This window comes from Crocodylus porosus, unplaced genomic scaffold (assembly GCF_001723895.1).
Source record: "Crocodylus porosus isolate Cpor-Errol unplaced genomic scaffold, CroPor_comp1, whole genome shotgun sequence".
In the NCBI taxonomy this organism is placed as follows: Eukaryota; Metazoa; Chordata; order Crocodylia; family Crocodylidae; genus Crocodylus; species Crocodylus porosus.
In genome coordinates, this window is record NW_017728949.1 from 21394753 (window position 1) to 21421665 (window position 26913).

The 26913-nt window shown below is 42.5% G+C and overlaps 1 protein-coding gene across 1 annotated transcript in view; it reads right to left on the reverse strand.

Annotated features, from left to right (window-relative positions):
- Positions 1-26913, reverse strand: part of LOC109322697 (aldehyde oxidase 3-like) — a 71166-nt gene that overhangs the window by 22062 nt on the left and 22191 nt on the right. Inside the window, exons 13-26 of the mRNA XM_019553801.1 lie at positions 26710-26819; positions 23354-23538; positions 22577-22739; positions 21104-21196; positions 19144-19313; positions 17507-17621; positions 16186-16305; positions 15380-15476; positions 12208-12332; positions 10703-10836; positions 8093-8180; positions 3790-3876; positions 3084-3275; positions 1611-1838 (exon numbers count right to left, since the gene is read on the reverse strand). Coding sequence (XP_019409346.1) covers positions 1611-1838; positions 3084-3275; positions 3790-3876; positions 8093-8180; positions 10703-10836; positions 12208-12332; positions 15380-15476; positions 16186-16305; positions 17507-17621; positions 19144-19313; positions 21104-21196; positions 22577-22739; positions 23354-23538; positions 26710-26819 — 1907 coding nt within the window. The remainder of the gene's footprint in view (positions 1-1610; positions 1839-3083; positions 3276-3789; positions 3877-8092; positions 8181-10702; positions 10837-12207; positions 12333-15379; positions 15477-16185; positions 16306-17506; positions 17622-19143; positions 19314-21103; positions 21197-22576; positions 22740-23353; positions 23539-26709; positions 26820-26913) is intronic.

Below are 26913 nucleotides of genomic sequence, written 5' to 3' on the forward strand. Positions count from 1 at the left end.
CTCAGAAGAGCAGAGACTCCCTATGCCTGAAGAAGGGTGACTGCATCCAAAAGCTTGCTAAGAACTTTTTCCCAACTACTCAGTTGGTCTAATAAAAGATATCACATCTACTCAAAGAACCTTGCCTTCCTATACGCTGCCAAGTGAATGGACTGGGAACCCCAATTTGTCTATTCTTATTCTAGCACATTCATGTCATTTTTCAGATTCCACAGGGGTAAAGATCATAAAACGGGCAGAAAGGCAAGAAGCAAATTTGAAAAGATGTGATAAACTTCTATTTAGCATTACACATTGGGAAAAACAATCTCTCCATGACAATAATCCTATGAAAGCTCTTTATAGTGATGGTGGAACAAGAAGCTGTACTTGAGAATTAAACACACTGCTGAAGAAAAAGGATTTACATCTACTTCTGCAGGGCTGAGCCTGGGACAGAACTATGAAATCTAATGACCATGGGACACCATAACATCTCCTGTAGTTTTTCCTTCTGGAGTTTTTCCGTTCAGGGACCAAATCCTGAAGTTCTTACTCAGGGGACTCACCCACTGACTTTAAAGAAGAACCTTAGCTGAGTGTAAACAGAATAAATGCCAATGTCTTATATCTCTGGAGAGGCTTATCTCCCTCCCTGTCCTTTCTGTTACTTGCCAACAGTAAACTACAAAGTAAGGATAAAGAGGAATAAAGTTACCATTGTCCTGATGGATTTCCCTTTAAGATTGAAACTCAACCTTGTGGAGAAACCTGGCAAAAGGCCAACATATATTTAAGTCCTATTTGGGCATTACTTTGAGCGCTTAGGTAGGACTTGGTGCTTGGTCCACTGACCCTCTGCACAGGAATAAATACCCACTTGTGTGTGTATAACTCCCAGTCTGAATGCTACTGTAGAATATTGTCAGGTGAAGTGTTTGACTCTCTCTCTTAGCTAACAATCTACAAACTTGCTAACACGTGACACATGCAATCAAAATGTGGAGGAAATGGCTGAAGTGTGAATCTCCGGTTTTATGGTGCCTTGTTCCATAATTCACAGATTATAATTTTTGTGTTATTTTTTAAAATTAAACAAAAATAAAAGACTTGTCACCATCTGAATTGAATAGATCAAAACTGAAAGAAATGAAATTCCAGCATGTGCACCTCTACAGAACCATGTAGGGCCATTCATAGGGTTTGAACCATCTGGCCCCTAACACAGGCCATTGCTGCTTGAGGTAAAGTAGTAATGATTATCTTCTATGTGAACGAGACAATAGAGGAGGCCATGACACGCAGGTTTTGGGTAGAAAGTAGTGGAAAAATCAAGAACTGAAATTGTCTTCTAGGCCTGGGGGGGATTAGTGTGAATCAGGGGTTATGCTGGCACTTACTGAGAGGACAGCCATGCACACGGATCTGACATAGTCATCCTGAAAGGACAGATGACTGAGCAGCTGAGACTTGAGTATATCAAATTAGAAATCCAGGTCTCTCTCTCTCTCTCTCTCTCTCTCTCCCTTCTTTCTACCTTTGTCCTTTGTGTCCTGGAGAGCTATGCTCCCTGGGTTTTGTTAGACTGTTGGAGCTTTCGGATGTTTTATGGCAACATTCCTAAAGCTTACCTGATGGTAAAACGTCTTATTAAATCCAGCTGTGAACTTCATGGGAATAATAGCAATCCCTTTCTTTTTCCAGTAATTTTGCTTGTTGAATTCTTCCGCTGCTGTTTTCCTGCTGTAGTATTCAGACTTCTCCAAACATTCTGTCCAACATTTCCTCAGGTTTGTTGCATCAAACTGCTCTTTGAAAGGAGTTACATTAAGTCCTTCATACATGTTCATGTCCCGAACCTGGAAAAGGAGTCAAATAAGAAGATCCTAATTATCTATCTAGCGCAAAGATTTTTCATAGCATATTACTGATTCCCTGGTCTAAAAAACTCACAATGAAAGGACCTGATTCTGTCAGCTACATCAAGTAGTACACATTTCCCTGTGTGGCACTATTCAAATGAATAAGTATTATTCAGTATGAAGAAAGCCTTGTTTCTTGGACTTTGCAGTAGGGCTACCATATTTATTTAAATCCAACATTAGGATTTTTTCCCCATATTCAACATGGGGAAAAAAAGCCCCTCGTCTTGGATTCAGGCACAAGCAGAGTGGCTTGGGGCCAGAGTCAGAGCCGCAGCAGCCGCCTGCCCCTCCCTTGCCAATCCCCTCCTACCTCTGCCCCCTCTGCCTATCCCCATAGCCTCTGGCCCCCTGGTGCCTTCTTCCCTTCACCTGCACCATGCTGCTTATTGTCATTTGGGGCTCCGGGCATGGAGCACATGGTAGTTCTGACCCCGGCCTGGCCATACAGCAACAGTGGTGGTGGCAGCAGCTTCAGCATCCCAGGGCCAGAGCTGCTGTGGCTGCAACTACTGCTGCATAGCTGGGCCATGGCCAGAGCTACCCTGCGCTCTGTGTTGCAGGGTGGAATGGGGCTGGAGCCGTGACTGATGGTAAGCAGCAGTGGGGCAAAGGTTGTGGGGGGGAAGGCAGGCAGCAGATGGGGCAGAAGCTTCAGGGAAAACATGGGGGCAGGTGGGGGACTTGGTGGCAGCAGGCACAGACATCATGGGGAGGGGGACAGGCAGCAGGGGTTGCAGACATCATGTGGGGGGGCGGCAGCAGGGCAAATAAGTGATGGGGACAGAAGGCAAGGGGTAGGGATCAGGCTGCTTGCCCCTCAACTGTTGCATTCCCTACTGTAGCACTGGGGGGATGGATTTAAAAGACAACCCTACAATAGTTAGATTCTACACATCGAAATTTATAACAAATTTATAAACTGTCCATGTATAGAATCTAATTAATGGGAAGGTCATCTTAAATTTGAAGTTATCTTGGATTTGGGTAAATATAGTAGTTCAAGAATAAGCTGCATGAGCAAAGGTGGTAGGATCTGGCTCTATATGAATCTATTGCAGTATAAAAAGCTTGATAAAGATTAGGTCAGCGTTTCTTTTCCACATGGATTTGGCCATTTACTTCAGTGAGAGCAAGGCCTCTATTTTGCCTCATTTTATTTGTTAACTTGAATCTGTTTACCTGCTCGGGTGGTAAACCAGTTTGGGTTGCCACGGCTGTAACCCAGGTTTCTGCAAACAGTCCTGATTGTGGGAAGCCAAATCCCCGGAAGGCAGTATTTGAGGGCAAATGCGTTTTGCAGGCGCGGCCCCTGACTCGGAAATTGGGGATTTTGTAAGCATTATCCATTTTTAATACAATAAACTCTATTACCTGTAGCAAGAAAGAAAATTCCCGTTAAAACAGTTTTTTTTCCTTTTGAATGAGCATCATCCTGCTCTAAGCCAGGCAGTTATCTGATCAACATGGGCATGCTCCATTGCAGTCGTAAATATGAAATTCGTAAGCCCTTATGATGGGCAGCAGACAACCTCCTTGGTTGTCCCTCAAAACAAAGATCCATGTCACAGATATATATCTGTTGCAGACCGTGAAGGTTCCCTAGCTAGACTGGATTCACTACGTACTAAAAACAATTAAATAATGATTATTGATTATTATTGCTTATTGATTATTATATGATTAAATAATTATGTCACACTGAAGCAATTGTTTAAGTTATACTTTGCATGGAAAGTAACTGCTTTTTCCCTTAGTCCTGAAGTAGAACAGTTGAAGCTTGAAAGTTGTCTTCTATCTCTCCCAACTATACTGGTCCAGTTAAAAACATTACCTCTTCTGACAAATTCTGCTTCAGTGAAGTGACCACCTGTTTGGAAAGACATACCATTTCAGACTCGTCTGGTGTACACCCAGCATTAATGTAGGCCTGAATGTCTGCAGCCACGATTCTACCATCATTCATGAATCCTACCTGTAACACAAGAGCCAACACTTTTTGTAATTTTTCCAGGCATTTATAACAACTTGCTCTTTGTAACCAAGCCAAACAGCATGTACAAGTTAAACAAAAGACTCAGACTCCTAAACTTTATGAGTCCTGCTCCTGCGTCAACCAAAGTCTATTGGAGCTTTGCTATTGATTTTGATAGCCAAAGAGAGGAGGCCTCATATGAATTTAAATGAACGGCCCACTCTCTACAGGATGAGGTAACTGTGGAGCTGCAAGGGCAGAATTTGGGTTCAGACTGTACATTATTAGAAGATCTCTGCTATCCCAAGCAGCTCTGGTACTATTCTTTTATATGCACATTAACTATGGTTTATTCACTGGAAAGTTGTCCATTGTTCTTTTCTTGCATGAAACAGCAAGGCAAGCTTATGCTATCTAATTGCCCACAATGCAAAGATTTCCACCTGTTTGAAACCCAGACTGGACCTGAGTAGGGAGATGCTGGCCAAAAGGGAAAACTGGGTCCACAATCAAGACTCTTTACTTGGTCATGTCTGGATCCATTCATCTTACATATTTCTTGAATATGCACTAGCTCACCAGATGCTCTCTGCTTAATTGGTAAGAGTTATTTTCCCTTTGCTGGCGCTATTTTTCCATTCTGTCAGCTGGTGAAATAGGTGGATAGTAGGCTTGTGCGAAGCGGCTAGTATTTGCTTTGGATTCAGATTTTGGCAATTTGGGGGACAGCGATTCGATTCGTTGATTCAAATCACTGTCCCAAATCAGTTCGGCTGAATCTCTGAATTGAACAGGCCCCGTCCCTTGCCTGCTCTCCCAGCCACATCAGTGGCTGCTCTGCCCGGCACCAGCGTCCTGGAACTAAAAAAAAATAAATAAAAAAGCCCACACTCACCAGCTCTTGCCAGGCCTCTGCCACTGAGCTCCCAAAGGCCCTGACAGCTGCTGCAGCAGCCAGTGAGAGCAGGGCTTTTTTTTTTTTTTTTTTTTTAAGTGCTGGGACACTGGGGCCAGGTGGGGTAGCCATTGATGGGGCTGGGAGACTGGGTGGGGAGTGGATGGCACTCAGGGGAGCTGGGGAAGCAGGCAGGGGATGGGGCCAGGCGGGGGTCCTCCCATGGTCCCCTCCCCCCTTCTCCAGCTGCCCTCCTCTCACCCCCTATTTACCGGCGTGGAGGCCGGGTCCAGCTCCCTGCAGCAGTGAGCAGGGACTGCCCGAAACTCCAAAACTTTCCCAAATCAATTTGGAGGTTTTGAATTGATTTGGACCTTTTTATTAGTCTCCCAATTCAATTTGAATTTCAAGGTTCGGCTGCTGAATTGGGTTGAATCTCCTCTGAATCATATAATCCCTTGCATAAATTAAATAAGCTTCATCTTAAAAGCAGTGACATTTTTGCCCCATTTCTCTACTGGAAATATGTTGAAGCTTATTTAATTTTTGCAAGGGATTATATGACATGCTATGGGCTGGACTCAGTGACACCAGGGGCCTTTCAGTCTTATGTGCCTACATCTATTCCTATTAATTTTAGTATTATATAATTATATAGTCAGATTCATTATGTATGTAATATACTGCTATGTTATATACTATAACAGTATAATATAATATGTTTTATGTGTTATATACAGCAGTTAATAATGTGTTATATACAGCATGTTCCAGAATATTTCTCCTCTAACTGTTAGGAGATTTTTCTAATATCCAATATAAATTTATGCTTGGCCAGTTTATCATCATTGACTTTTGTGCCAACCTTGCCCTTTAACTTATAGCTTCTATTATGGTGTTTATCCTCTTGAGGCACTTACAGAGAGTAGTCATATCCGCTCACAGCTGTTGTTTGCTTGGCTAAAATCCAAGCTCTTGTGTTCTCTTCTCAGAAAACTCACTCTGAAGTTCCCAAATAATTCTAGTAGCCTTTTCTTCACATCCATTAAAAATGTGATTAACCTTTCTTGAACAAGTTGATGAGAATTGTAAAAAATATTCCAGGTGAGGTGTCACCAGGGCCTTGTACATTGCCACTAATACATGCATATCTCTACTGGAAATATCTCTGCAGCTGTATCTGAGGATCTTATTTGCCTTTTTCCTAGCTGCATCACACTTATGGCTCACAAGATATATTTGCACTGCACATGCAGTGCTACATAGAGATGCTTGAACTTGCTGTAAGTGGACCAGGAGACCGGTACTATTAGCTCCTCCTGTGCTAATCTACCCTACTGACAACTTAAAATACCTGAGGCAGAGTACTGTAATAACAAACTTACTGCTTCTGATAAATTAGCTTGCTCACTCTGTACTGTTCTGGGTAGATATAGTCCATGTCATCCTAGGATTGACTGCTATACTAGGCCTTTCTCTTCCTCTGTCATTTTCAACTGATGAGCTCTCAGTTTACAGCAGAAATGTTCATTGTTAATTCCTAACTGACTTGCACTTTTGTAATATTACATTGCATGCCATTTTACTATTGCAGACCTCTTGGTAATCTGTTGGTCCTCTGTGATAGTCCAGGCCTCTGGTATATTGATGATGCCTTCCAGCTTTGTGGCATCAGCAAGTTTCATTAGCACACTTCCACTTTAGGTGCTACCATCATTAATGAAAACATAAACAGGAACAAAGAGTGGGCAACATGGGCAGTTCTTAGAATGAAACGAAATAACAGTGAAGTTTCCCAAGGATCTATGCTGGACCTCTGCTGTTTAATAATTTCATAAATGAAAAGAGAAGTGACTAGTGAGTTTGCTAAGTTTGAAGATTACATGCAATTATTCAGAGTGATAAAATCAAAGCAGATTATGAAGAGCTACAGAAGAAACTTGTAAAACTGAGGGAATGAGAAATAAACGGCAGATGAAATTCCACGCTGATTTGTGTAAAGTGATGCACATAGGGGAAAGTAACACAAAATATATATACATGATCAGGTATTTCTTTTCTTGTTTTGGAGAAAAAATAAGGAAAGAGATCTTGGAGGCATTGTAGAATCTGTAGACGGTTCACTAAAACATGAGGTCAGCATTCAGCAACAGTCAAAAAGGCAAATAAAATGTTATTTATAAGGGAATTGTAAACAAAACAGAAAATATCATTATGCTCCTTTATAAATCTGTGGTGAATCTACAATTTGAATCCTGCATCAGTTTTTGTATGCCTTCCACCTAAAAAAATACCAAAGAACTAGAAAAGGTAAAAAGAAGGGCAACCCAGGGGACCAGGGGTATAGAAGGACATCCAAGTGAGGGGAGACTAAATAGGAAAGCACTTTTCCATTTATGTAAGAGATGGATTGGAATATGATAGAGTGGGAACATGACAGAGGTTTACAAAATAGTAACTGGTGCAGAGAAAGTAATAGGGATTTATTATTTACTTTTTCTTACAATACTAGGCTTAGGGGACATGCAATGGAACTATTAGGTAGCAGGTCTAAAACTAACAAAAGGATGTTTTTTCACACAGTGTGTGATAAATGTGTGGAACTCATTGCCAAAAGAGGCTGTGGGGTCTGATAGTTTAACCACGTTCAACAGGGGACCAGACAAATTCATGGAGGAAATGCCCATCACTAGGTATTGAGAGCACAAGTATAACCTCTGAATCAGAACTTCCTAAACCCCTAAAAGTTGAAGCTGCAGTGGAAGAAGAGCGGGGTGGGGGGGTGGACACTTCTGGACATACTCTATTTACCCTCCTCCTTAGCATCCACTTCTGCTACTGAGTGCTACAGCTTACTGGGTTAGATTGGCCTATGGTCAGACCCAGTAAATGGCAGTTCCTATGCTTCTGTGTTCTTAGGACCGGCCCTGGAACTTCATTAAAGCTCCGCTAGTAACTTTCCTCTGACCTGATTCATTAAGTTCATACCATAAGCAAATGCTGCAGACATTTTGCAGAAGGATCCTTCAGAAAGCTTATTGTTAGCTTCCATTTATTCCTTCTTGGGTTTTCATCATTTTTGTGCCCACTGATTTAATGTCTCTCTCATTTATAACAACATCTAGAAGAGAACAATCAAAGCAACCTAAATGAAAACCCAAATTCAAACCAACGCAGTCCAAACCAACACAACTAGGCCCAGGAGCCTTATCTGGTGCAAGCAGAGGTGACTCCATCAGCTTCAATAAAACAGTACTGATTTACACCACCCAAGGGTCTTGCCCAAGATAGTTCTGTGATCTATCTCCCCTTCTCACTCACTTTATATTTTCCAAAGAAAGGGTGCCGGTTTCCAACGATGAGCATATCATCATGTCGCTCCAATATAAAACGGACTGGACGCCCAGTCCTAAAGAAAGCACATAAATCACACTTTAACCAGTGTTGCAACATTGCAAACTGCAGGAAGATGAAGCTACCAAGCCAAACTATTGCTGCTGTAACTCCACTGAGGTCTGGGATGAACCGGACCGTTGCACTTCTGAAATGTCTGTTAACCTCACATTTATCCAGTAAATGGTTATTAGGTTGATCCCGGAAGAGAAGAAACAATTTTAACTTCTGTTCACAGAAGAAAGTGACCAACCTTGTCAGCTGCGTCTTTAGCTTCTCCACTTCACATGTGTTGGCCCTGTAGCTGTGAAACCAGATGTTTGGCAGTGCTCTCAGAGTGTGGCTTGGGAGAAGGAGCAATGATATGCCATGACTCAAGGTTACTGGATCTGCCCCTGAACAAATCAGGCAGCTTCTGACCCTGGTAGGCTGCAGGTAGCACCACAGCAGAGATTACCAGAGCCATAGTACTGCAATCAGAGCTACAGAGTAGTTTGGTTATCTGTCTTGTGGTGCAGGTGAAACAAGTTCCTCCTTGTGGTACCTACTTGTAGTGAAAGCTAGGCCTGGGAGAATAGCTGGGGTTTCCCAACAGGAGACAGATTCCCAACATTCAAATGGATAAACTTGTTAAGAAAATGAGACAAAAACAGCCTCTCACTTCATTCTCTTCCACGTGACATGGCACATCTAGACGTGAAATTAATGTACCTGAATAAACTCCAGCACAGTTTGCACCAGAGTTTACTGCTCTTGGGTTCTATATTTATATGTGCACCCAGGACCACAGGACATTGATCCCAGTCAGAGCAGCCCAACCTAGCAGGGAGGCTGGGGAGTCAGCCTGCCAGCCTGGGGCTGCTCTGACCTGGCTCACCATGCTGCAGAGGGGCTGGCTGGGGCACGAGGGTGCTTCAGTGTGGGGCTACCTGACACGCAGCCCCCACAATGAAGCACCCTCCTACCACAGCCAGCCTCAGCAGCATCTATACATGTGTTGTGGTACACTAAACAATGCTGCTGTAGGATAATACCTGTGTTTACATGCAGTCCTAACACAGCCGTATGTGTAGATGTTGAGACCTTACTGTGGAACTAATTAGTCAGCTCCACAGTAAACCTCTTGTGTAGATGCACAGTGTACTAAAGAACGACCAGCTCCTCAACAACATTCAGTCACCCATTACAGCTGAATAAATTGCCCTCTGGTAGTTTACCAACTTGACTGCAACTATGCTTCCAGGCATATCCAGCTAGACCACATCTGCTGTGCCGCTGAATATACAGGGTATAGACTATTGACTTGAATGTAAATTCAAAGGACAACTCTAGCATGATGTATGCACTATATTCTGGAGGCTCACAAGGGGTATGGTGAGGTGTTACATTTCTAGTGGGAGAAATGCATTTCACTCACTAGAAACTGAGTGCATAGATATTCCTTCAATTTCCCCCACGGGAAATATGTTGGTTTTGGGAGAAAAGTCTTTGTTTTAATAAGACTGGGGTCACCCTGGTCTGGAAAACATGTGGGGAGCAGAGACTGCTCCACTCCTGTGAGGGACTGGGAGGAATGGAGTAGCAGCTGCTCCCCTGTTCTTACCAGTCCAGAGTCACCCTAGCTGAGAATATGTGGGGAGAAGGGCAGAAGGGGCAGCTGTAGGCTGGAACACCTGTATGTTCCTTCTCTTGCAAGGATTTCTAACTCTGCAAATATTTTAGCAATGAAACCAGTGAAAGGCTTCATGTGATCCTGTGTCTGGGCTGTCTCTTCTCAAAACTGCACATTTGAAATAATAATAATAATAATAATATCCTGAAAAAGTAGAAGCACAACATATGCCCAATCACTAATATAATGTATGTTTTAAGAGTGACAGCTGTTACATACACAGATGAATCACTTGGCACCCAAAGAATGTCAGCAAATTGCACCTTCTATAGATACATAGATCCACACCTATGTAAGAACGAACCAGCTCTACTGACTTCATGGGAGTCATTCCAGGTTTAGAGTGATATAACTGAGATCAAAATCAAGCAGTATATTTATCTTCTGTCTAGTTATTTACGTGCTCACTTGATCCACGCCTGGTGGGGCTGAAAATCTGTTTGTTGGCCTTGAGAAGCAGAATGCCTATAGTTAGCCTGGACATGGCCAATAAAAACTGAGTGCAGCATGTGAAACTTTTTTCATAGATGCAGGGTAAAATTCACACAACTTCCCAGTCAAAAACTTGAATTAATGGACTTTGCAGGAGAACTCCTCATGCACAGATCTACCATAACAGACACTGCATGAAGGACTTGGCACAGGCCCTCAGCTAGTGGGCTCCATGAAATGCATGGAAACTTCTTAGGATTCTTTTAAAGGCTCATTATGATCAAGAGAAAGAGTGTTTAGGATGATTGTATGGTCAGCGTTCATGTTAGAGGCTCCTTCAAAGTATTTAATTCCTAGAAGTAAACATGCTATATTTCATTTGAGAAATATTTATTTGCAGCAATAAAATGACAGAAAAGGAATACACCACTTACTTGTTTGCTGCCACTGCTGCAATTACAGCAAAATAGGAGGGTTTTGTAATTTTCCCACCAAAAGCTCCTCCAACACGTTTTATGTGGCACATGATCTTATTGGACTGGATGTCTAGAGCTGAAGCCACTAACTCCTGTAGAAGTGAAATCCCAAGATTTTACAGAGGAGTATCAGTATCAAAGCACAAAGTAGAAGGCCTATTTTCCCCACAGCACCCAGTACGTAAAAGAAAGTACCTGATAGGGTCAGGTTGTAATCAAAGGGCACTGATGTGAATCTGGAGTAGTCCCCTATGATAATGGAGCTATTCCAAATTCCCACAGGTAGAAATGAACAAAATTTAGTTTTTAAAGAGAAATGGAAGCAAGACAATAACTCCAGAAATGACACGTCACTCGCTTTACGGCAAGCTGTAATGGTTTTGCATTTAGAATTATAAGGCATATTTGCAATGGGTACACATAGGCATTCACAAAACTAACCAGCTGCTTGGAAAAGATTGACTCTTTAGCCTACGCTAGTGAATAGGGTGCCATAATAATACTAGCTCCTAATCCTGAATTCCCTACTTGTACAGTGGTCTGTTGCTGCCAAACAGGTGTTTTGTGTTAACGAGATGATCAGGATCAGGCTCTCAATACTGACATACAAGGCTTAAAAAACAAACAATATTGATGAACAACTCAAATAAATAAGGACTAATTCTTAGTCCCACTGAAATCGCGGTGAATTTGGTTCCTATCTTCGCTGGGACTCAACTAAGGATTGAAAAGATAATGTTTAAGACAATGAGGCCCAATTAGCCCACTGCTATGGCTCATGTGACATCTGGTTAAAACATTTTTTAAATGGATGCACAGGAAGTTGTGTGGCTGTGGCCCACAGAACACCTTGAGAGCTGCAAGTGTGGACCACTATGGCAAATAGGTTGAGAACCACTGGTCTAAGGACTAAGGCTTTCAAAAGCTTTGTTTGAGAATAACCAAACAATGCTCTCCACTGTAGGCCCCTGGGTGAAGTTCCACTCTTAGAATTGAATCCTGAAAATCAGTTACCGAACTAGGGGTGGGCGAGAGGGGCACCAGCCCTGGGTGCTGACTCAGGAGGAGTGCCAAAATCATCCTCTATGCCCAGTGAGTCTGTGACACCAGAAGCAGCCAGCATGAACACAGTCCTAGTGATGTGTATTAGATTAGAGAAGCATTATAAGGTCATCCTATTCACAACTGTGCTGTCAAACTGTGAGTGTGGGCATGGAAAGCTGAGTCTGTAGCCTATTTTTGGACATGAGCTGGTTACACGATTCATTCATGCCCCACTGAATTGGACTAGGCACGGCTTTATGTACACACCAAGGCCTGTGTCAATTGTTCTGCATGAGAAAATCTATTAGCTTTAGGAGAAATCTACAAGATGGAACACAGACCTCAACAAGGTCTTGCAGTTCACCTTACAGGTTATTCAGAGGAGAAAGAGATTGCTGCCCAATAATGCTTTAGATTACCTGTACATTCGATGAATACTGAGTAGATGAATATACATCCATTTCGTTATCCTCTCCTCTTGGAACAACAAGTACACTGTTAGGTTCCAGGTAAAAATGTTCCTGTCCTCCAATATGCATTTCACCTGTTACAATTATAACCCCAGAAAAACTCACAACTAGTATTTATAATAAGAAGAAATCCGAAGATGTGAGAGAGTGAGCACAAGAGCATTTCATACAGAATAACAGTAAGTAGTTCCATTCATGAGACTCAGTTCTATGATTTCTCCACCATTCTTGTAACTTACCCCATGAGGGAGCCTAGATTATTTATTAGGAGGAACTTAATTTCTTTACCCATCTCATATCTGAACAATATTTTTTTTCTGGCATAAGTTCAGTGTCAGCTAAATATCTGAAACTTTCTCCTTCCTAGTATCTAGCTACCTATAACTCTCTATAATCCTTCTCCCTTTAGGTCTCTTTGTAAAGGAAAACTTTTGTCTTTGTTGTTTCTTTTTTATTCCTGTCCTTTCTTCCGTATCCCCTTTGTATTCGTATTTGTCTCTTTCCTACTCTGATAGCCTTTTGCTCTACCTGCTCTTGTCATTTTTCTTTTATAAAATTTTCCTAACAGTGATGAAAATCTGTCATCACAGCATAAACGATCCTTTATTAATGCTCCATAAATCTGCTTCTTCGTAATCACTTAGGTTGACTATTTTTAATGAGCAAGTCCTAACTATTGTTAGGGGTCATAGCTGCAGTCACTAGGGGGTGACATGATTGAGCAAAAGCCAATAAGTATGAACTACAAGAGAGGTAGGCAACCTCTTCTAGCTATGGGCCAGAATGACCCACCCTAGGCTGGAGGCAAGAGGATGGGTGCTAGGACTCTGCCACCTCTGCTGCGCATCTCCCCAGCAGCACAGAGAAAGCAACTGCAGAAGGTGCCCCCATGCCAAATGCTGCCAAAGCCCAGGTCTGCAGGCCAGATGCAAAGGTTCCATGGGCCAGATCCGGCCTGCAGGCCATAAGTTACTGACCCCCGGACTAAAGTATTTCATGACTAAGGGATGATAATTGCATGCAATTGAACAGCGATGATGGAAGAAAGCACTGGCAATGTTATACAGAGTGACAGGACAAACAACTAGCCATACACACAAGCATACGATGAGAACTGGATCAGTGTGTAACCCATGCTCTTCAGATCATTTCAGAACAGCCTTCCCTTACTCCGCATGTCTTGGATGCTTGGACATTCATTCTAGCAAGACACCTCTAACTGACTCATGCTGCAGTAAATTAACCAGTTTGTCTATGTACAACTAGCCTCCATTGGATGGAAGCTCTATAGTATCCTGATCTCTGTCCTGTTAAAAGCAAATGGAGACTACAGAGAGAACTGGAACATGGGGGAATAAAAATCAGAAAGGCTCAGGTGCAAAATTACTACCAATTTGCTAGGGACATAAACAGAAAAAGTTTCTTAAATACATCAGATGTAAAAGAAAGACAAGGAAAAGCATACATCGGTTAGTTAACAGGGAGGGACAGTAAATCAGTAAATGAGGGATGGCTCCAAGAAGGCCAATGCCTTCTTTGCTTCTGACTTCACAAAAAAAGGTTTAATGTGATCAGACATTTAACCCAATCATTTTTAGTAGGGAATAGGACCACAGGCAAGGCTACGGTACAAGACAAGTTATAGAATACTTAGATAAATTAAAAGGTTTCAAGTCAGAAGTGTTCATGAAATTCACCCTAGAGCACTAAAAGAACTAGCCAAAGCAATTTCAGAACCACCTGCAATTATTTTTGAGAATTCATTGAGATAATGGGAGGTCATAGAGGACTAAAGAACAACAAATGTAAAACCTGTCTTTAAAAGCAGGACCCAGGAAATTATACATCAACCAAGCCTAATTTTAGTATTTGGGGGCGTGTCTACATGAGACATTTACTGTACAGTTGACTAATCAGCTGCACAGTAAATGTCTTGGCATCTTATACTTGCCTCCCCATTAAGCTGGAGTCAACTCATTTACTCCACAACAGCACACGTGTAGATGCTGGAGGTGCTGGCTGGGGCATGAGGGTGCTTCAGCATGAGACTGCCTGCCTGAAGCTCTCTCTTGCCACAGCACGTTGAGCTAGAGTGGGGCAGCCCTGGGCTGGTAGGGTGATCCCCAGGGCCCCCTGCCAGCCGGGACTGCTCCAACCCAGCTCCACGTGCTGCATATGAATAAAAGGTAGAGCTCATTGTTCTGAAATTGATTACTCCTGGGTCCATATTCAAATGGTAGGCCCAGCAACAATACGCACCAGAGCAATAAGCTCCGCAATTTATTCATGGGCTGTAACAGTACATGTAGATGTGCCCTGGAACAACAAGCTTAATTTTAGTATACAAGACAGCGAAGCACTGATACAATCATAGGATAAAAAATAGTCAATGTAGATTTGTTAAGACCAATCATATCCAGCTAATCTAATGTCCTTCTTTTACAGGTTTTCTGGCCTGGTAAGGCAGAATAACAGTAGATATGTTTTATCTTGACTTTAGGATAAGGGTACACTGTCCCACCAACATTTTCTTAGTTGAAATTGGGAAATATGGTCTAAGTAAGCTCACCACAATGTGGGATACAGCACAACTAACTAAAAACATAGGTCTAAAATGGACTTTAGTGGTTTTCTGTCAAAATGGGAGAACATTTTAAGTAGGATCCAGCAAGTGGGTTCTGTTTCAGGTTTAGTTCCAACCGGTATTTTCATTAGCAAGTTAGATGGTGGGCTAGAGAGTTAGAAGGGTCTGTAAGCACTTCAAAGGACACAGCTGAAATAAATAAATAAATAAATTGGGGAGACTGTCAAAACTCAACAAAATGTAATTCAATAACAAGTGGAATATGTGCTTAGAAAGGAGCGATCAGGTGCATAATACAAAAATGGGCAATAAGCGGTGAGGTAACCATTGTGCAGAAAAGAATCTGAGGGTTTTAGTGGATCCCAAACTCAGAATGAATCAACAAGGTGACAATATGCCTTATCTTTGTCAAAACAAACTTATAATAAGTTCTGGTGGAAATGTTATAAAAATTATAGTTATTCCTGAACCACTATCTACAAATCATACTCATTCACCAAGACTTCCCATCCGCACCCAGTGCACACAGCAATTTACCTTCAATTATTTCATCAGCTGAATTAAATCCTTTCTCAATGTTTCCTTTTTCTACTTTTTTTTCTTTTCCAATGTATGAATTGTGCTTTATTGCATCCTGCAGCAAGTAAAAAAGCCCATACATGTCAACTGTAATACTTCATACAGTCTAGTGCTTTTCACTTGTACAATCATTATTATCCATACAACCTCCTCCACCTTGCGTGATTAGTCAGATATTAGAATCAGTGAGATAATCATTGCAGGGTACCAACTTATTATCATTGCTTGTTTTTTCTCTGTTTTACATTACCCTTTGCTTCCCGCCAGATTAGGAGCTGTAGCGTGAGTCTCTATATGCAACATTCAGGGCTGCTGAAAATATTTCAGAGATGGATACTGCTGGATTCTGATAATCAACCAGAAGAGAACATTGGCAAAACATGGATGCAAGATGCATGGTGCCAGATCTTCAGCTAGTGTAATCTAATCTATTTCCTGACTTTGATGGAGCTACACTGATTTAGACCAGTTGAGACACTGGCCCATGGAAGGATGGAACTGTGGAGTAAACATTTTTTGATATATTCCTTTACTGCGTATTCTAGCCCTGATGTGAAAAGATCAGCCCGTGACTCAATAGACAAAAGGGGATGCCCTAAACAAAGGTTTACATGCTTTCAAAAAATGAAAGGTATTTCTATACTGTACACTACAAGAAGAAACAAACTCATCGCTGCTGCCAAATGAAAAAGCACCCGGTAGAGTCCTCCACACCTGGATAAACAAGTGAAAAGATTAACTCCTTAGAGAAGATGAATTCTTACCTCAATGGTCAGAATTGGCTCCAGTTCTTCATACTGTATCTTCACTTTTTCAGCACCTCTTTTTGCCTGAATATCTGACTCTGCAACTACAGCGCAGATAATCTGACCCACACAAATCACCTGCAACACACCCAACACATAGCACCTGGTGAGCACACTGGGCTGATTGTATTTTGTGCAGTGAGCATATCTTAGGGAGAGGGGGTCATGTCCAGACACTGCTTACACTACACTATGCTACACTCCTTTAGGAATTTGTTTGAGTGCAAGCTAAATTTTTTTAGATGGGATGTGCTAGTGGCATCTATTGTCTTTCACTTACAGCACCTTGAGCACTAAAAATGCCACCGATGTCTATATGGCCTTGACTCTAGCAGGAATCTTCCCCAATTCCATTCACCTGTGGGCAGCTTACCCTGATATGAGCAAATGTACAACCTCCACCAGTGTAAATCACTTTTGTGGTCTGTACTAGGGGGTTGTACTCATGCAGCTCCATCAAGGTTGGACTACTGATAACTGCAATCAGATCAAGATCATAAAGCAGACACAGTCCTGTGCTTGGGAGGGAGGGAGAACTGAGGTGCATCATGTCGGTGACTAGAGGAAAAGATGATGTGAAGGGGTAATGATGAGGACACAACAGCAAGGAAGAGGAAAAGGAAAAGTGGTCAGAGTTGACTGGAAAGAGAGAGAAATGCAGCTGAGAAGAAATTGAAAACATAAAAGGAGGCAACACAAGATGTCCTGAAGAAAAACATGTTCTATCTAAATATTACTCAATGGTGGAGAGAGACCCAGGCCAGAGGAATTCTGCACTGGGGATGATGGCCACAGGCAGGCCAGATGCTTGGCTCTTCAGCCAGCAAACTAGGGAACACAGCTTGTGCTGCAGTGTGTTCCCACATGGGATATGTTCAGGGTCTGACCGGGCTTTACAGTCAACTTAATTTTATTTTTGAAGAGCATGAATCTTCCTTGTTCTATTTCTTTTTCACCTGAAAATGTCTCATTCCATGGCCATTCTCCCTTTTTCATGGAGGCTTGGCTGCAGTTTCCTGTGGTAGTCACGACCACTGTTTACTGAATCAGTTATAAAAGGGTGCTGCAGAATGCCTAAAGGCAACCTTCCCTGGCCTTATGCCCCACACATTGGGAGTCCTGTACAGGCCCTGCCGGGCTGCTGTTGGACTAAAGTCTACTGAATGCATTTTCAGAGCAGTTTAATAGTAAGCAAAACACTTGCAAAATGGGCAAACTTCCTTCTTCATAACAAACCAGAGTTATTTCAAACTGGACCTCAGCTGGAAGCAATAAGTACCTCTTCTTCTGCAAATGCTTTCTCATTTTTAGTGCCATTTTCCCCTGGAACATCACTAGCTGTTACCACATCAACCACTCCTGGCACTTTGAAGGCCTCTGATGCATCAATTGATCTGGAAAGAAAAATATGAGTTGCAGAGCCACCGGGGGTGTTTATGGGAGTGCACTAGTGTACTCTGATAAAAGCGGTTCCAAAGGCAGAAAAAAACACAGTCCTTTTTGTATTGCCACCAAACTGGTCCATATTGGGAGATCCATGGAAACATATTGTGGAAAAATTATCTACTGCTGTTATGAAGTATTTTAAAGCAGATGAAGGGGAGAGGAATAGGTCAGGGAAGGGGAGAAAGTCAAGGACTGGCATAAAATAGCGCTTAAAATTTTAGTCACTGTATATTAATGTTTCTAAATTCTCATTATTTCAGTATATACTTTCTTCATTCCCCTTGTGTGCTAATGGCTCCATTCGTTCAGAACAGACTCTCCCAGAGGAAGATGCACTAGGGCACTTGTACCCCACTACCTGATTCCTGTTCCACCTAAAGTTTAAAACCAGCTGCCTGGCAGTGGCAGCAATATCTACAGTCTCACAGTGCTGAAGGAATCACTTGACTTCATGGTTCATTATAAACTACCTGATTCCTTCTAACCTCTTCATTCCACAGGTGTTAATGGCCCTCTCTCTTTTTTAATGGTGTTGAAGTTCCACCAATCAAGCTATCCCTTGTTCTGCAATTCTGTTGCCTGTTAGCTGTTCCTGGAAATGAAGCTCCCATTTCACGGCCTTGCAGACTGTTTTTAACTCATTCCAATAAAGTTATATTAATTTTTGCATCAATCTCAAATGGAATAATTCAGCCCTAAGCCCTAAGCATATTAGTAAAGCTTCTAGTTTATTTATAACTGGAGAAAAATATGTGTTGGTTTATATGTGAATAAGCACCTCACCATCTGCGCCCCTCTTTTCAAAATTCTAGATCCACCCTTGGACTTCCCTGATGTATCTGCCAACACCTGACACACTTGCCAAAGAAATCCTTATCTCATGATGTTAGCCAGCCCAAGGGATGGTAGCAGAACAGTCCTTATGTGCTTGTGTTTATATATAGCTTACAATAGAAATGCTCAGGGTTAAGACACATTTTTCTGCCTTTGTGCAGTGCCAAGCCAAAGTGTCCCCTCATCCTGCAGTGTAATATATAATCCTATATATTACACAGCATTAATAATAGAAAGTTCTGAAATGCAGCTCCGCATTACCAGTAGGTAATTATTTCACAATGCAAGCAAATCAATACATTTACCAGCCGTGGAGGGGAATATTCTTGAAAATCAGGAGGTGATCAACACTTGACTGAGGAGCTGAAAGGTGAAGCATCTGCAAGTAGCCTGTTACTAAGTATATATTTTTCTGCCTTACATAGTATTACCCAAATTTAAAAGAATTAGCAGCTAATCCTCCCCTGTTTGGGCATGAATTGCTCTTTCAGGCACCTCTTTGTTCCTGGATTTCTTCTGTACCCTGCTGTACTTCAGCTCTGGCTCAGTAAAACTAATGAATACATTCAGTTAGAAAGACCTGAGTCTGTTATGACTTCTACTGGGACTCTTTTGTTACACCTTTCACTTACTTACACAATCTTTGCATGCGCTTTTGAACTTTTGACCACGGCCAAAGAGAGCTCTCCATCTATAGGATGCATGTCATCACAGTAGACAGCTTCACCTGTGGCATGCTTAACTCCAGACTGGTGCATGATAGGATGTCCCACTGGATCCTGGGGTGGCTGTTCTGGATCTACATCCTGTTTAAGAAAAACATGTTATTCTAGAGCTGCAACACTAACTATTGCAAGCCTCTTTTACTAATACCTTCTGAATTCATTTGGCCAGTGCTAGAGCATGTCCTTAAACCCATGAGGAAACTGTTTAGATTTTGGGGCTTGAACATAAATAGATATTGACTCAAAACTGAAGTTCCAAGTAGTAATTTCACTTCTATTGCTTGTATTTAGGCTTGGCAGAATTCGATTTTTATTAGTAAATATTGATAAACATTGATTTTGTCTCACAGACTGGCAAAGAAATATTTCCACTGTTAGTAATCAAAATTTGTAGAAAGGGGATGTAAGAAATTTGATGACTGACTGAGTGTGTGATAACAGGGAGAGCAGTCATACAGATCCATGCTGACTGTAGGCTGTATTGCAGCTCCCAGAAACCCCAGGAAACTGGGAACAAAGGAAGAGGAAGTGACAAGTGGATGAGGGAGCTATGGGTGAGCATTGCTGAGGCTGATGGCAGCTCTGCTGCTTAGGTAGCGGGAGTCCTACAGTAGTTATTAGGGCTGTCAATTAAGTGCAGTTAACGTGTGTGATTTACATGTTAATCAATTCTTGAGTTAATTTTTTTAATGCAGTAATTGTGCAGGTGGTTTTACAGCCCATGCCCAGGCTCTACTTCGCCTATGTTTGTCACAGCAGTTAAACTGCACTATAATAATAGTTTATTGCCCTTAATAAATTCTCTGGCCCCCATACTGCTAATTTCATGCAATCCTGAAAATTTAAATGAATAACACTGAAATAAATTCTTAAAAAATAAACATCAATATTATTTATTGAAATTATTAGAAAATAAAAATCGAATTCTGCCAAGCCTATTTGTATTACACTGGCACTTTAGGGCTCCAGCTGAGATCTCAATAGAGCAAAATAGAGCAAAAGTCTCGTTCCCCTCTGCCCAGTTCTCTCGCAACTAGAGTGTGTTTCCTTTTGCACCACCCGTCCTGAAGTAGATTTTGTACAAATTTGATATCACATCTTGTCTCAACAGCCTAAAACTGAGCTATGTTTTATTCATAGTTTATATAAAGGAGGCATCTAAAACTAGAGCTGATTGCTCTACTCCAGCCCAGTGTATCTTCCTGAAGGACACTGGCAAATACATATTTTGGCTTGTACAGGCTGGCCTAACAAAAATGTTCTCATCCAGGTTTCTGCTAAGTGGATGTCTGTCAATCCTTGTTTTCCCCAGTTCAAATAGAAAATTAGTTGCACTACCAGTGTGTTTAGCTGGAAGAAAGCTCGGGTGCCCTCTGCTGTTCACCCTCACACTACACTTCATGTTTGCTTCAAACAACTCTATACCAGGTTTTCTCTACAGAAAACTGTATTTTTACTAAATAAAAATTGTCTTGGAAATAATCTGTTTTCCTAAAATAGTATTCAACGTTTATTTTAAAAAAGACAAACTAAATGTTTTCTGACATTTCTGCATTGCTGAAAAATGCTGAAAGTTTCAGCTATTAAGAGTTTTCAGTCTGCCTAAAAACATGAGATATTCTGGTAAATTTTTTGTGAGAATAAAACATTTTGTTTGTTGAAATTGACTTCTGAAAAGTATATTTCCAACTAGTGCACACTTCAGCTTATAGTTTTTGACAGAGAAACTTTTACCTGAGGAAAGACACCGATACACTACCGTAAATAGGGAGTAAGGCTGAAAAGAGGACATAACAGTCATTAAGACAGACAGCATGTGGCAGCTGAAATTCATGCCTGGCATAGTTTGCTATGAAAACAGTGTCACTGACCTGGTATACTTGTCTTCCCTGGGGAGGTCTGCATTCAAAGTTTCCGAGGGCACTCATGTACTTCTTTGGCAGGTCAGGATACTTTGATGGATCCTGAAAGGCAGGGAATTGTATGACACTGATGTCAGATAAGTATTTTTAAAGTTAAGATTTCCATTTGCTGGTTATGAAAAAAATGAATGTTAAAGATGTAGAGATCTCCCATTTGCTCCCCCAGCTTGGACACCAGCTCTTCATTGAAATATTTCTGAGTTGGAATGGCATTCTGCACCTGACAGCAACAACCACCCTATTCCACTACACTTTTCCTTGCCAAGTAAGCACCTTTTAAAGTGATGGGAGAGTTATGCAAATAACAGATAATGCTTGAAGGGCAATGGGTGACCCACGATCAAAGACACAACCCATTATCCATGCCATAAAAAATCCAGGCTGTTCAGATGTTAGTGTTCAAGATAGGGATGAAGGGATGTAGGTGAAGAGAATGACATGGTTAGGACTGAATTAGGAAAACAGGCAGAGAAACACTGACCATGTCCACCGGTATTCACATTTCAGGTTCAAATGAAATCTTATGGGCTTACATTTGACTTATCTTTCGAACTTTTGAACTCCTGAATATTTTGTTGCACCCTGCTGCAGCATTGGTCTGGGTCCTTCTCTAAACTACCTTCTAAGTGTCTGAGGTGGCTGTATGAGCTGCCCCCGCATCCAGAGATTTCAGACCATTTCACCATGTTATGCTTATACTCTCTGGCTGCGTCTACACATACCTTGGACTGTGCAGTTACTACTGTGCAGTCATTTAGGATTTGCTTAACTGCTGTTACTGCACAGTCCCGGCACCACGGGTTGTTTCTGATGCTATTATGCAGTAGCTTATCTGTCTGTTAGTTTAAGGTTTTATATTGCTGCTTGTCACCACAGAACCTGATTTCTTACTCCACAGAATCACCAGCAATAACAGTCCTTAGTGAAGTTCACAGGGCCTTTGGCATTTCTCCCTTTTCAGAGTCATGGTACACATTTTATTTAACGTTTTTGCCTAGATCTTACCTATTTTTGGTGAGGTTCATAGGGATTTATTGATAGAGCTGTCAGTGTCATGGCATCTATAAATACATAGCTGTAACATTTTGACAGTTAAATGTATTTTGGGGCAACAGAAGAAGTGTTCTGATTCTGAAACCATATTAAGCTTTAACTATACTATAACATGGTTTGGTGCAGAAGCCAAGTAACAGCACCCTCACCACTTAGTAAGGGACTGACCTACCCAGGTAGCCAGATAATCTGCATCAATCAGCGTGGTATCTGAACCCATATACTAAGATTTTTTGGAAATATTTTATTGGACCAAATATTTAGTTGGGAGAAATATTAGATAAGCTTTCAGGCACAAAGTGCCCTTTCTGAGATCCTATCCCACATAAACAACGTCAGTTCACTGATCTGCCTGAGGAAATCACTTACCAATATCTTTAAACCATGCAACACTTGCAGGTAGAATTTGAAAAGGAAGCTGACAAGCAGAGCTCTTCTGTATTCCACCTTCCCACCTGGAGCTGAGGGGGAGAGAAAAATTTCGCCAAGCACCAGTCTGCAAGCTTCACCCAGCATGTGCTCATTCCATTGCCTGGGATACAGACAGACACGTATGCATGTGCATATACAGAGATATGCAAGGATGTTAAGAAAAGTTTAATTCATATGGGCCTGGTGTTGCTGCCCTTTTGGATTTTTTAGAAACTATGTGCCTGTGAAGACTGTAACAGTTAACTTGTTAACTGAGTGACCAAATTTGCTGCCAGCTAATAGGCTCATATTAATGAAGATGGTTGACATTTTTATTCCAACCATTCCAACATGTATCCCAGTGAAACCTGGCCAGCACAGATAGTCTTTCTTCACTGGGAAAAGCAAACAGTGCTTTCACTAGTGTCTTGCCTGGATGATCCACCAGGAAAGGAGAACACTATCTTATGGTTGGGGCTCCATAGAAACCCCCTGGAAGAGAGTGCCAGGCACTAGGCTGTATTAATGCATTCCTGGGCACCTTGGATACTCCCACTACATTGTCATTGGTGCTCACTTTCTGGAGAGGACTAGCCAGTTGTGAACCACTGCCCCAGTGGAAGTTGTGTGAGAACTCTACAAAGCTGAGTTCTGTGTCTGGATTTGGATATCTGGCAGAGTCTGGGCTTTACAGAGCCTACAGTATTGTATGTCAGAGTTGTACTTAGTCAGTACCTCCCAACGAGCTTCTGGCAGGATTTTCTTGCACTGACTGTGGTAGAGCCAATGCCTCCATAAAGAATGTTCAGGTCCATAATAACATTTGTGCCTGGTTTGAAAAGCACTCTCATTGCAGAATTCACAATCGACAAGGCGTTCTTCCGGCGCTCTGCCTGTCGGAAGGCTGACACAAAGTCATCCTGAGCAAAAGAGAATTTAACAGAGAGAAATTCCATCACTGGCAGATATGAATCCTCTTAAAAGGAAAGTAACCCACTATTTTGGGTCTTCATTAGCTCCACTTGGTACAAAGAAATAGAAGTTGCTAAACCCATATGGTGACTTAGTTATGTTTCTGTATTTCTTTCACATAGTACCAGTGAAGGGCTGACTTACCCAAGGGAAATATATCCAAGGCTCACCTACTTATATGTTGACATGCCAAATCACAGCTTTCCCCAGTGGTTTAAGGTGCTGTCAGAAGCACCTCCTCTGAAGTGCTAGGCAAACAGTACTGGCCCAAGTCACTTATAATATGGCTGGTGCATTAATGTTACTTAAGTGGCTTTCAGCACTAGAACAGGTTGCAGCACGGTGCCAAAGGACCAAGTTAACCGAGAAATTTTTTCAACAAGAAAATATTTATGTTTCATGCTACAGAGCTGGAGAGTAGAGCAGGAGCTGCTGGAAGCAACTGGATATTCCACAGTCAATTCCGATGCCAAAGCCTTGGAAGTATGGCTTAAAACCATGCCCTTTCCAGAGACAGACAGGTCCAGACCAGAACTCCAGAGCTAAACATCTTCGGAGCTTCAGAGGTTGCAGCACGGATCCAAAGTTTAGATGCTTCGTGATCAGTGTATGATGGGACTCAGATGCATCTTTCTGAATTGTTCATTTCCACATGAAATTTGAAACACACAGTAGTTGTATTCCCACCCACAAACTAATATCCCTCCCTCACTTTGTTTTCTTGGAGATATCCTGATCCTCTTGCATATACCCAGGTGTGCCCTACATGGTGATCTTAATGAGAATGACCAAGGAGTAGGAGACTATTCAACATGAGGAAAGGTGGCAGAGTTAGACCCCAAGAAATAGCCATGGATCAATTTTTCTATGATGAACATTCTTCCTATTGTTTCAGATTTTGCTCAGGTTAAGCCATATTTCTTCAAGGAAACCTAGCCCTGTTCCTAAGAGGCAGGGCTGCCCCTTTAAGACCTGGGGCTACAGGAACCCCAAGTACCAGGAAGGTATGGTTAATAACCCAACCACCCGGGCTGGTCAGCTGATGGGAAGAAGGCAGGGCCCTGGGCACATACAAACCCCAGGGCTGGGGCTAGAGAGTTAGTTCTCTGGCAGGAGCCAAGAGGGAAGGAGCTCTTATAGAGGAAGCTAACTGGAGATGCCTGACTGCCTGTTCTGCTTCTGGTAGAATAAAAGGGCTATAGGAGCTCATAGGTACTGGTGGTGGGGGGAGGCCCAGGAAAGTGAGAGAGAAGCTTGTCTCCTAAAAGGGGTTAGGTTTGGCTTAAAGGACTTCTATTATGTTATACCTCAGGGGCTTGTATTTATGTTATTATTTGTCTGGTGGACTGAGCTGAGGCTATTTGGGGAGGAGGTGGCCTCAGTGGGGCACATTACTGTGCGAAGCCCCAGCACCAGGCAGGCACAGTGATGGGGGTGATCCAGACCCCAGTGCCTGGGGAGCGCAGAGACAGGGGGAGATATGGGCCCCAGTGCCAGGGGGGCACAGCACCAGGTGGTGCAGAGACGGGGGCAGACCCCAGTGCTGGGAGACACAGCAACAGTGAGTGAGCCAATCCAATGCCGTAAGGCATAGGTCGACATTTATACCACCTGCGAGGCATGGGCCACCATGCAAAGGAGGGTTGGAGCGGTGGATAGCAACCCCTAGCATTGGGGTATTAAATAGGCAGCCTCCCACCTAAGTACCATCATAATTATTGTTCCATCAAGGTGTGGCAGGAGAGATAGGTGGGCATGTAGCCCAGAGACAGAGGGTCAGGTCTCTGTTAGACAGGCATGGGGATGGACCTGTCACACTCCCCAAAGGCATTTATCACCCAATTCGATTCAGGCCTATTGGGAGTCCTGCTAGTGCCTTGAATGGACTTTGAAGCTGCTCCTTCAGGCCCCATTGGAATTTTGTGCACACTCACATAAAATGCTAATACTATCTGCCCATGTCTGTGGAGGATCCTGCAAGCCCTCGTTCACAGGAGGAATCCTTGTGCATGTGGACAAGGAGTCAGAAGTGGACTGGCCAAGTTTGCTGATGACACCAAACTTTGGGGCAAAGCATCCACACCAGAAGACAGGAGGGTGATCTAGGCTGACCTGGAGAGGCTCAGCAAATGGGTGGATGAGAACCTGATGGTGTTTAACACTGAAAAATGCAAGGTTTTCCACCTTGGGAGGAAAAACCTGCAGCATCCTTATAGGCTTGGCAGTACTACAATGGCTAGCACTATGGAAGAAAGAGACTTGGGGGTCATCATTGACCACAAGATGAACATGAGCCTGCAATGCGATGCTGCGGCTAATAAAGCAACCAAAACACTGGCTTGCCTCCATAGATGCTTCTCAAGCAAATCCCAGGACATCATTCTCCCTTTGTACTTGGCCTTGGTGAGGCCGCAGCTGGAGTACTGCGTCCAGTTTTGGGCTCCACAATTCAAAAAGGATGTGGAGCAGCTTGAGAGAGTCCAGAGAAGAGCCATGCGCACGATCAGAGGTCAGGAACACAGACCTTACGATGACAGGCTGAGAGCCATAGGGCTCTTTAGCCTGGAAAAGCGCAGGCTCGGGTGATATGATGGCCACCTATAAATTTATCAGGGGTGACCACCAGGATCTGGGGGAATGTTTGTTCACCAAAGTGCCCCAAGGGATGACGAGGTTGAACGGTTATAAACTTCTACAAGACCTTTTCAGGCTGGACTTAAGGAAGAATTTCTTTACTGTCCGAGCCCCCAAGGTCTGGAACAGCCTGCCATAAGAGGTGGTTCAAGCACCTACATTGAACATCTTCAAGAGTAATTTGGATGCTTATCTTGCTGGGATCCTATGACCCCAGCTGACTTCCTGCCCTTCAGGTGGGGGGGCTAGACTTGATGATCTTCCGAGGTCCCTTCCAGCCCTAATATCTATGAAATCTATGAAATCTATGAAAACTATGCAGGTAATTGTAAAGGCAGTGTGTGACTCAGTGTTTGCAGGGCCTGGCCACATGCAGCTCTGGTACCGAAGTTCTTACAGTGCATATGGACATGATTAAAGTATTGTAACACTGTGCACAGTGCACATGGATAAAAACAGCCCAGGGAGGAAATTAGAACCTTTACCTTCTTAGAGTACGGGATGAGAACCGACACTATAATCTCATTTGGTTTAATGTCTGCATTTTTACATCCAGAAAGAAAGTCATCGGTTAAAGGAATCTGCCGTTTTCCATCTGTTGGAAAAAAGTGTAGGTTGTCAGAGAACATGGAGAGAGAAACCAAATGTCTTTGCTTTGCAGATTCAAAATTAATCCAAGCCTGCGAGAC